Genomic DNA, 11,724 nt, shown 5'->3' on the forward strand with positions numbered 1-11,724 from the left:
AGTGAGATTAGTTCATCACAGAGATAGTGGACATAAGAGGCCGCCATTGTGCCGCACAGAGTGAATTACACGCTGTTTTTATGTCAGAGTTGGCGTTTACAGGCCGAGCTGTGTAGTTCCCCTCTATTAGTATGGAAATGTCCATCCCTTACCCGCGTTTCTGCGTCTCACCTTCATCTGGCGAGGCCCCAAACAGCAACAGCAAGGCGCGCGCTCTATCTGAGTTCGTGCTCTATCACAATGATAGGTGGCGTATGGCCGCCCTACCGCAATAACAGAACAAGATCTTTAGCAGGAGAGAAAGGTCTGAGAAAGACAGATGAAGTTATGAGGCGCTTTGATCTGGGAATCAAGCTTCGATAAATATTAAACAAAGACCCTTTACACGTGTGTATTATGATATATGGCGTGTCCAACTCTAGAATAAGGAAATTACCAGAGAAAATGATATCAATAAATTTTCTAAGTATAAACGTTGATTATGTTTCGATTTTCATTCAAGAAAGCGGGGCCTGCTCTTTTTTCAGGAGGCGTTTGTGTGTGTGTGTATGTGTGTGTGTGTGTATGGGAGAGAGAGGGAGAAAGAGAGAGAGAGTTGTAAACGCAAGCAGAGCGCCCGAGCCCTGGAGGTGTACAATTTATGTAATCTGAGTGTGGAAATGAACTGGGTAATTTATTGGAAAACACAAAGTCAGGAAGATTGGATCAGTACAGCCTATCCACAGGCTCCTATCCATCAAGTTCCAATTAACAACCTAACCATTGAGTTTTAATGGCTTTCCAATCTACTGCCCTGATAGACTCATCAATTCCTCGGGGAGAAATTAAGAAAATCGACCGCCCCTCGGCGTTTCACTGTCATTCTTCACAGCAACTATATGTCAAATTAAAAACACAATTAAAATTTAAACTGTTCCAATCAGACGGTGCCCCGCAACCTATGTTTCACTTAATAGAACTTTGATGAAAATCTGATGCTCGCATTCAATCAGCAAAGCAAATGGGATGGGTTTAAAACAAGATTTCCTCACCAAGAAATGTCAAAAGAGTTGTTCACACATACGAGATTTGACACGAGGTGCTCGGATCACTTCTGTTTGGCCTCTGATTATGGAAATTCACTGGTATCTCTGTCACCCTACCAGCCCTGCAAAGCCAAATATGCAATAATTAGCTTACATATCCAGTCAAAATTTAGTTAAGATCAAAAACTGACTTCTTTAAATTTATTTTGCTATACATTTTTAAACCCAAAGAAAACAGCAGGTCAAAAGTGTAACACGAAACAGAGCTGAAATAAAAACAAGTCAACTACACAGCTAGCCAAAGCAATACACCCAAATCCTGCTGAAGCTAGCTAGAGATAGACACAACTGGCCTTGACTGAAGCCCCATAAGATTAAATAAATGGATAAATATATACATTTCTTGGTAAATTAGATTGTTATCATGCATAAATAAGACAGAAACTAAATCCAGTCATAGATGGACAAAATGGTTAAAGTGGGGGGGCATGAATGAAAATGTTTCTTGTTTGATATGATTTGTTAAAGAAATAGAAACTTTGCAGGTGATCATTCTCTTAATGCTGCAGGTGAAATATCTCTGACACACATGGTTTCTAGATTGGCCGGCAACCCTTACCAACACCTCAAGTACACTGTAAAAAATCACACAGGAAGTCAGTGGAATCAAATAATATTTTCTCATTAACTTAATACAAACATACAGGTTCTTTTTTTTTTTTGTCACATTAATCAAACTTAAAATTTGTAGTATTTTTGTTTGACCTCATAAAGATGAGCTCCTCTAACTTGAAGTGTACTTTGCAGAGTTCAATTAACTCATTAAATTGAGTTTAGAAAGAAAAACAATAAGCATATTATCAGACTTCCAGCTTGCATTGTTTTACAGTTAAAACTCCTGAGTCCTCTTTTTAGTTTGAAGAAACCATAGGTTTACACTTAAAGATAACTAATTGCTGCTCATTTTCATAATAATGAAAACAGTGAAGACCCTTGGCACTGAATCAAGTCCCTACACTTAAGATTTAATAAATTCAGTGAGAGCAGGTTTACATGTTGTCTTTGTGTCCATGCTGGGACAGAGGAAATCAAGTTTGTTGTGTAAAAAGAAGAACTGGCTTTTCAAACCAAGAACATGTAAAAGTAAATCAAATTTCTCTGTAATGTTCATCAGTACGACTAAAGAGTTGTTGGTTCAACTTAATAACTTCAGCGTAATGAACATGTTATCTCAAGTACAACTGAATTAAAATCAAGTTTATTTGACCAGAAAAGTTCATTTATTTTGACTCACTCCAAATTAACTGAACTTGTCTTTTCAAATTCAGTCAATTTTTAAGGCAGCCCAGACACTAACTTTAAGTTGAAAACTTTTTTTTACAGTGTACTCCAGAGGATATTTTTTCATGATCCATAACCAGTAGCTGTTCCTCAAACTACTGCTATGACAGAACCTATTTTGGTTCTTTAAGTAAGGGTTTTAATATCTGTATTCAGTTTTTCAATAATCCAACACACATGCGAGCAGATGCCAGTGGCTTCAGAGAGAGAAGGCTAACGTTACGCAAGGTGGTCGGGCCACTTGTGTGTTTCCAAACTGGCACTAAAACCTATGATAGGGCGTAAAATTACCCATTCAGCTCTCCATTTTAATGTAATCCACTGAGCGCAGTCCCCGGTCACGTCCGTTTGCCCCCGTCCCTGCAAATGTACTTTATCTGATTTTGGCCTCGCTCGCTTTTCTCCTTTACATAAAGATGTCGCACAAATGGAAATTATCGAGTGGTAATTTTTTCAATTTATGCGCGCAAATCAAGGTCATACGCTGAACGTTGCTCTTTACTTGACGCAATATGATGCAGACGTTTACGGATCGATATGTGCCAGAGGAATAATGCCATACCAATCTATTAATTTGCAGTAATGGGGCCGTGTTGAGTGTGCATGGTAGGTACGCGTCAATACTTGGGTGATCTGACGATATTTGAATGAACCCTTTGTCTCTAGATGAGGTCATCATATAGAGATTATTGCTGACTGATTCATTTCCAATAACCGGCCCACAGATGGAAACAGAAAATGACCTTTGAGACAAAAGTCTGATGTGCCTCAGTTGATTTTTACTCAGTGTAATTTTTGCCTTTCAGCAGTTTTCTTTATGGTAATATTTTTCAAGTTTGAGTGATCCAAGTGTAACATTGTGTATAAGGAGTTTTTGTGCAGTTTACTGCAGGTAGATTGAACCTGAAAATACTTTTAAAACTATCCTGAAACTGCATTAAAGGAAAAGTGCACAAGCAGGTTGTTTCTCTGCAGTCTATCTGGACTAACAGTCTGGAGGTGGATTTCACTTATTCCAAAGCGTAGAAATGTTAAAACGTTCCTTTGTTTAATTAAAACATCCCATGGTTGTGGTTACTTATCGCTGTTATTTAATTACTGATCATTGCTATTTATTGTACTTGCGCCCAGCTCAAGATGAGGCTGACAGGAGTGTTCACTCCCTCCTCTCAGAGCCTCCTCCCCCTGGATCTGCATCACTCCCCTGTAACTTTATACAACCAGATTAGTTTGAAAAAACAGTAAAACAAATTTTTTTAAAAATACTATTTACATTTTATAGGCTCAAGTTCAGTCTCGGCATTCTGTTAAAGAAAATACCTATGGAAACGTAATTCTGATTTTTTTTCCCCCCGCAAGATTAAAAATAATACAAACACCGTGGGGTGACACAGCCTGTATCAGAATATATTCAAATTATATTGTCCATATATTTTGTCCAATCACACAATATCTTCAGTCAATCTAGAATTCAAATCTTTCCACATTCGTTCAGAGGTTTTGTCTCCTTATTCAAGAAAAATGTACAGATTAGCAGATTAATTTGCATGGAAATAAACGTTATTATCTGATTGCATTCCAAAAAAAATATTTTAGACCTTTAGCTGTATTATTTAATTAACTTGCATAGAATCTTAGTCATGTCTTCGTTAAAATACTGGGATGTCCATTGACACCTGTAAGGACATAACCTATGTTTTATAAAGTACCAGTTTAAATATTTATCTGTAATTTTAAATTATAGGCTTTTAATACTTTTTTTAAGATAAGCAATTATTTTAGGTTATTACGATGCAATATCAGGTTTAACGGTGGAGACATTGTGAGATGTCATTCTAGAGATGTTGAAAAAATAAACAAAAGACGTAAGACTAAGGATAGAATTTGTATATAAAATGTTTTTATATCCTAAAACAAGTGTCCTACCTGACTACTTAAATTACAAATGATCCCTGTAAAAAAAAAAAAGAGAGAGGGGAGGGAGGGAGGTTTCCTCGTAAAGTAGTAAAAAGAAATAAAAACTTGCTTAAAATAAAAAAAAAATAATAACAGAAAATTAAAATAGAATCACTTAATAAATCTGACGGCTTGCTGCAACAAAAAAAGAAGAAGTGGAGATACACAGATCCTGACATCCTTCCACCTCACAATGAACATAGACTACACTTCACACACACGTACACACAAGTCCACGAGAGAGGGCGAGAGAGAGAGAGAGGGAGAGGAAAAAAAACGTTAAGAGACAGCAGCTCACACTCAGGGAGTAATGTCCTCTTCTGAATACATTACCCGTAATTTTGGCAAGATGGTGGCAATTACGCATCTAATTGACCGAGCCACTTTTTATGTAAAATAACGTTTTTAAAGTGCATAACACTAAGATGATTATAGAAACCCACCTGCCCAAGCTACAAGTGTGTGTGTGTGTGTGTGTGTGTGTGTGTGTGTGTGTGTGTGTGTGTGTGTGTGTGTGTGTGCTCCATGCATTATCAGAACAGAGATTAATTTGGGTTGCCACCTATTTTTGTATTTTTTTTGTCTCTTGGTGCATATAAATTATTATGAAAAAATAGAATAAAATCAAACTTAAAAAAAAATACTCGTTACTTAAAAACTGGCTTAATTGAACCTGCTCTGAGATTTTCTAATCCATCAGAAATCATGCAAAAATATCCTAAAATGTAAGGAATATTCTCCATTTATTTCACAACATGGTTCAGCAATACAATATCAAAACGTTGTTTTTACTGTACAAAGGAGAAGCCGCAAGTGACAGCTCCTCTCCCCGTGTCTCATTAAATATATACATTTACATATTTTTTACACCAGTGTATCGATAACCTGTTCAAAAACACAAAGTAGATTAATAAGAGACATTGGAGCTCACACTTGTGCTTGAAGGACGTGTCCATGTGGAGAGGACAAGAGTGAGAATCACTAAAACTAAACATAAAGCTACATGGGTATTTTACAGTTGAGAGTGTCTTGATTGTCCCGTCAAACGTGTTAAAAAGCAAAAAATGGGAAATTACAACAAAACCTCATCAATATTCCACCGTGAATAAAGATGGCAAAACGTTTCTCGTTGAGTGGATTCACAGCAGCACACCATCAGTGTATTGCACATCATCGTGTTATAATCAGTTATGGAAATGTAGATGAAATCAAATAATTGATGTAAAATGATAAACAGGCCGCCATTTTTTTGTAAACAAGGCAATTTTTTTTGTACATCAAACAGAGTTGGCCTGTCCAGCAACAGTCATGGTGTAAAGAGATAATAAAGGGCACTCATCAGGCAGTGTAAGCAGGTGGACTCCTGAGGTGATCATTACATATAATAATAATAATAATAATAATAATAATAATAATAATAATAATAATAATAATCTGAAACGTGGTATTTGAATTGTCGGATCACGTGAAAACATACCCTTATGGAAAATGACACAATATATTTGCCAAAATAGGTCCATGTAGCCTGACAGTGTCTTTTTTTCTGTTTTTTTTCTGTTTCTTCATTCAGTCAGTTATACAAAAATATTAAGTCTTTTTTTTTTAATTTATCGGATGAAAATAAACACCAACTTCTGCCGCTTTTTCTTTCAGACCGGTCTGAGCAGCGGCACAGATGTGACGATGGGATGGGAGTAGTAGACGCCCGGGTGCGGAAAGGTGAGCAGCGGCTGGCTCGCGGGCACGTTGGCGGCGGCTCCTGCGCTCTCCGAGGCCGAGTTCTCATGGTAGAGGATGGGAACCCGGACTATCCTCTGCGCCGCGGCGTGGCTGAGGTTGGCGGCCTCCAGCTCCGCCGCCAGCTGCCGTTTCCACTTGTTCCTCCTGTTCTGGAACCAGATCTTCACCTGGGTCTCCGTCAGGTGAAGGGACGCGGCCAGGCCGGCCCGCTCCGAGCTGCTCAGGTAGCGCTTCATGTCGAAGGTGGACTCCAGCTGGAACACCTGGCTCCGCGAGAAAACCGTGCGCGTCTTCTTCTTGCGGCACGGCTTCTTGTCGTCGTCCCTCTTCTTCCACTCCTCCAGCTCGTCTTTTTTGGCTTCTTCCGTGTCGCTCTCCTCTAGGATGATCTCGTCGCCACTTTTATTGTTGTGCTCGTCGTCCTCGTCGTCGTCTTTGGCGTCTGGCTCGGATTTGAGGACCAGGTCCGGCGAGTCTCTGTCTGTGCCCGAGGTTGGAGAGGAGTCTCTGGCTCCTGGTTTCTCGGGAACTGGAATGGGGACACAGGGAGATGAGGTCATAAACACCGGGGCCTGACACTGTTTGGAGTTTTATTATTATAGCCTGTTGATAGTGGCCAGCCAGTGGGCTCTGGGAAAACTGAAATGGTGAATAAGCTAGTGCCAGAAAAATAAGGCGTGTGACATAAACATAAACCGTTTTTAGAGCTAGCATACGAATGACAATATTGTGATCAAATTTTTTCAAATGATTAATTTAAGCCACTAAAAAGAACACGTTAAATAGACTAAAATATGATATAAAATATTAAAATATGTAGGCCTGCTTAATTTCTTATCTTTATTTCAACAAATAAACTCTCCCAGTTAAACAAGCTTTCTGTTTCTTTGCATGGACGCATGATAGTGCTTTCCATATCAGCGTGTTTTGAATCCCACATGAATAAATCACAGAAACAGGCAGGTAAAAGCGCTGTCAGTGACCGAGCCTCTGGGGTAAGATGTTCATAGTGAGCAGCGCCAATAGACAAATCAAAAGCACGCCGCGCATCGTCACCCTCATCCGATGATTTGATGATGTCTACTTCATTTTATGCTCAGTGTGTCACTTTATTGATCTATTATCGCGCGTCGTGGCATAACAAAATAGGCCTTCATAGAGGACAAGGCGTCAAATCACTGTGTGCTCTGTGGTGTTGTAAAGACAGGGCGTATCATATTATTTTCAATAACCAAAACGCACGAAATATACTTTTATAACTAAGTTTCTGGGGAGGAAGTAAAATGACTGGTTACTGGCAAAGCAATAATAGGGCACATAATACTGGGGACATGGTCCTGGAAGTGGCATGTTTGTTATTTTGAAAAATAATTATGTTTCTTCACTCTGTTTTAATGATTAAGAAGAAAAACTCTAAAATCAGCACGGAAACTCAAAGGCTAAAAGTGTCATAGTTGCTCGCTTGTGAGTGTTACTCTCTCAACGCCATAAAATACAATAAATGTTGTTTTCTGTCAGTCAGTCTTACCTTCGGTTCTGTGTAGGTGGGCGGATGAGCTGATGGCGTAGGGGTACCACCACGCCGAGGTGCGCTCCAGGTAGTGAGCCGGTAGACTGAACCTCTGTGCGGGCAGGTCAAAGCGAGGAAAGTTGAACTCCCCGACCTGAGAGAGGGAAAATCCTCCCTCCAGGGCCGCCTTGGTGGCAGCCAGCACGGGCTTGGGTTTGGACGGTTTGCTATCACAGTTCAGCAGGTTCTTAATGAAGAAAGGAGAGTCCTTGGCCGGAGCGCACGTCTCTTGCGTTGTCTCTGGCATCGCTGTGGCTGTGGTCTGAACGCAGAGGACCACGGAAACAGGAATTCGGACTTACAGACAGTCGATATCCCGGCTGAGAAGCGTCCCTGTTTAATCTTCTTCTTCTTCAGTGATTTAAAGCGAGGAGACTCGATTTCATACCCGGAGGAGAGCGCGTCAAAACACACGTCCGTCTAGGCTAGTAAAATAATAAAATAAAATGTTTGACGGGTAAAAAAAAAAAATGTATAAACATGGAGATGTCTCATTCCGGGCTCTTTCGTCAAAACGCAAACTGTGTCCACCGTGTCAGTCAGTCTGGCGTCTGATGCTAATGATGAAATAAAAATGTCATCCAAGTTAAATGCGGAAAGTATAGGCGATTGGGCATGTACAATGGCAAATGGGATTAAGGGAGAGACGGTGAGGAGAGAGAGAGAGTGTGTGAGTGAGAGAGAGAGTGTGTGTGTCTCTGTGTGCGCGTGTGTATGTGTGTGCGAGAGAGGGAGAGAGAGAGAGCATCCTCCCCTCTCTCTCTCTCTCTCTCTCTCTCTCCCTGTGCTCTGGCTGCTGCAGGCTGTGTGTGCTCGCCTGTTATTGGTCTCATACAGTCCAATTAGGCAGCAAATGAACACAGGGCTGTTAGCGCCAAAAAGGAAGGTTTTGGATAAGCGCCGTCAGATCACACAACTAACACTACAGTCAGATACAGATTTAGTGCACGCGTTACTCATAATTTAGTGGACTTTTAAAAAAAAAAAAAAAAAAAACTGGCGATTTATGAATAGATTTTAGAACTTGTGGTAGACATATTTAACTTTTAAACTAATCACTAAAACCAATGTATTTATTTTTACGCCTGTAGTTTATACGCTCATACCGAAGCTCCTGTGTACAACAGTGGTAGTTTTCCCACCATGATAACCACAAAATATAACGTCAAAAATAAAACTATCTACATTTAGAAAAAGAAAAAAAAATCCCTCATTGTAATTTTGTCTGGGAAAATGTAAACACGGTCTTGTTTAATCTAATTTCAATGAGAATCCAACCAGGTGACAGACATTAAGATTAACCATATAGAATCAGTAATAAATTGAGACTGTTTCATAACCACTTGAGAACTCTTTTAAGTACTTTTAAAATGCATTAAAGGCCAAAATGTGATTCCTTTATAAATAAATTCAGTTTAAACAGATACAAACAAAGCAAATGCAAACTAGTAAACAGTAACGTCAACTTAAATAGTCCAAAAGTCTCGGAATCACGTGCATTTTTTATTAAACAATTTAATAAAACGCCTCTTTTCTTATGCAGAATCATTAAAATCGTCATCCTGACTTGACAAAACATAATCAGAGTCTATGGTCATCACGGCAGCAGTCAGATCGTCAAATGGTCCCTAAATTTTAGGCTCTCAGACACGATCAGAAAAAGGCCTGAGATCAGGCTGCTGCAGCTACTCAACATGTCACCAACGGCCGATTAGATTCATATTTCTAATTCATTGATTTTCAGCGAGGACCACTTCCACAATGTCTGCGGGTCGCACTCTCATTTATTCACCCCTAATCGATTTGGTTAATTCATCCCTCAGATTGCACTCTTTGTAAATGTGCTATGTATATTCACTCATTGATATTAATTGACTTGTTAAAAAGCAGTCCATTGGTTGGAGGCTGGAGGAGAAGAAGAAGGACGGGGAGACAGCGTCCTCTGTGGGCCAAGAGGGAGAAATGCAAGTGCGTGAATAGTGTGTTGTTGCTTGTTGTATTAATCACACTGTGAGGACTCACCTCCAATATGGGGGCAAAAAAGCAGGCACCCACAAAGCAAACCACTAATTTTAGAATAAAGATCAGGGTTTTGGTTAAAGTCCTCTATGATTAGTGTGTGAATAAATCTCCAGGGAATGAATGCAAGTCAATATGTGAGGCCATACAGACAGTGACAAGACTGTTTTCTTATAAGTCTGCTATATTTTACACCACAAAGCTATGAAACAAACAACCTGTAGATATCATAGAAGCCAGCTTATCCACACTTATCTGTTCACTTTAGCCATTAACTAGCTTTGACTTTCTTGATACAGGGACAAGACTCTATTTTGCATTCTATTTTGCACTTATGCACCTCTGAACTTCTTTTAAAATGTTGCATTTTCCTTGATTTTATGCATTCTACTCTATTTTTAATTTCAATTTCATTATTATTATTATTATTATTATTAGGTGGGCATTATTTTCCATGTGAGGTTGCACTCTATGTATTATGTTCTCATCTGCATCTTATTTTTCCTAGTGAGTTTTACTTTAAATCTGACTTTACCTCTTTTTTCACATGAAGCACTTAGTGCATGCCATTATTTGTTGTAAGGCATTTGGTGCTGTATTTCTTGTATGTAAAGCGCTGTACAAATAAAGTTTATTATTTTGATTACATGTGTGACCTGAGATGCACTAATTCCTGTAATGAATCATCACCTTACCTGTTCCCTAAAGACATTCATGTGATCTGCAGCCATAATAACAGGTGTCAGTGACAAGGTAAAGGGTGCACAGGGTGTCACGGTGCTTCTTTTTCCCTCATCATCTGTAGAGTTCTTACATGTATCAGCATGTTCGTGTCATTAACACATGTTATTCATTTAGTGAGCTGCTCAAGTAGAGATATCCTCTTACTGTGACGTAATTGCCACCTTTCCTTACATGGTTCATCAGAGGTATTTGATGGGACTCTGACTAAGCTGCAAAATGTGCACATTTGGTAGGAAATTCATGTTATTCCCATAAGATTTGGTCAGTATTTCAAAATAAGCACAACAAATTAAACTGGGTAAGAAGATCTGAAAGCTCGTAGTAAATCTTACTGGTTAGAATTTCATCCATGTATTTGTAGTATTCATATTGTTTATATGCTCCAAAACACCACTGAGCACAGGGATGAAACTGCTGCTAATCATTCTGGACAGTGTGCACTGATCAATTATCTTAAAAAATATTTATTTGTAAGAGTTTGACCTCTTGAGCTAAATTTGGCAGGTCAGGATTAATTCACATTCTGATATCTGATACTTGTTCGCTAATCATGCAGATCCCAGTCTGCATTTGTCTATTAAATGATATGTGAGGAGTAAAATAAGAAATTCTTGGGAAAAAATAAAAATAGACTAACATGTTTTTTCTCAGCCGAATTCCACTTAGAAGACAGAAAAACACCATTAATGGGTGACAAGTGGTGACAGTGCTTGGCTGCTGAGAGATTTATATAATATTATTTCATTTTATATAATGCTTATAGATTGTTAGACTAGAGCATAATCTATTAACTATTTTAGTTTTAAATGTTAAAATATTATTTATTGAACAATTAAGCCTTTTTGAAATAAATAAATAAGATGTTTTTGCATATATCATGATCATTTAAACAAGTTAATCTGAAAACTTTTCCTGGACATTCTGGCAGAGTGCCACAGACTCCAGCGTACCACTGATGTACGTGGTATTAAATCATTGTCACATTCAGCACACTTTGCCTATATTAATACCATACAAACAGGGCAGAATATTTATAGCACCAAGACTTGTGATTTACTGACATTAAGTATTCCACTGTGTATCTGTCCACTACAAAATACATTTTCTTTTTGTCAGAATAAAATACAGGATTTTTTAAGGTTATTGTGAATCATTTCAAACATTTAAGTCATAATATTTCAAACAGAAACAAGGTGGAAGGATGAAGGGACATTAAACAAACAGAGAAGCTGATGCCCGATCAACGTCTGAGACCAAAATGGTGTGAAATAAATACACATATCATTTGGGAGCTGTTCAGCATGCAGATATCATTACTCTCCTCTCTGT

General features: G+C 38.6%; 1 protein-coding gene across 1 annotated transcript; it reads right to left on the minus strand.

Annotated features, from left to right (window-relative positions):
- Positions 1-5,046: 5,046 nt before the first annotated feature.
- Positions 5,047-8,362, minus strand: hmx3a (H6 family homeobox 3a). The gene is made up of 2 exons (XM_084735744.1): positions 7,591-8,362; positions 5,047-6,591 (listed from the first exon to the last, which is right to left on the minus strand). Exons 1-2 carry the CDS (start codon positions 7,877-7,879, stop codon positions 5,972-5,974), a joined length of 909 nt encoding a protein of 302 aa, XP_084591870.1. The 5' UTR covers positions 7,880-8,362; the 3' UTR covers positions 5,047-5,971.
- Between the last annotated feature and the right edge of the window lie 3,362 nt (positions 8,363-11,724).

Source organism: Lutjanus erythropterus, chromosome 14 (genome assembly GCF_056507025.1).
Source record: "Lutjanus erythropterus isolate fLutEry1 chromosome 14, fLutEry1.hap2, whole genome shotgun sequence".
Lineage (NCBI taxonomy): Eukaryota > Metazoa > Chordata > Actinopteri > Lutjaniformes > Lutjanidae > Lutjanus > Lutjanus erythropterus.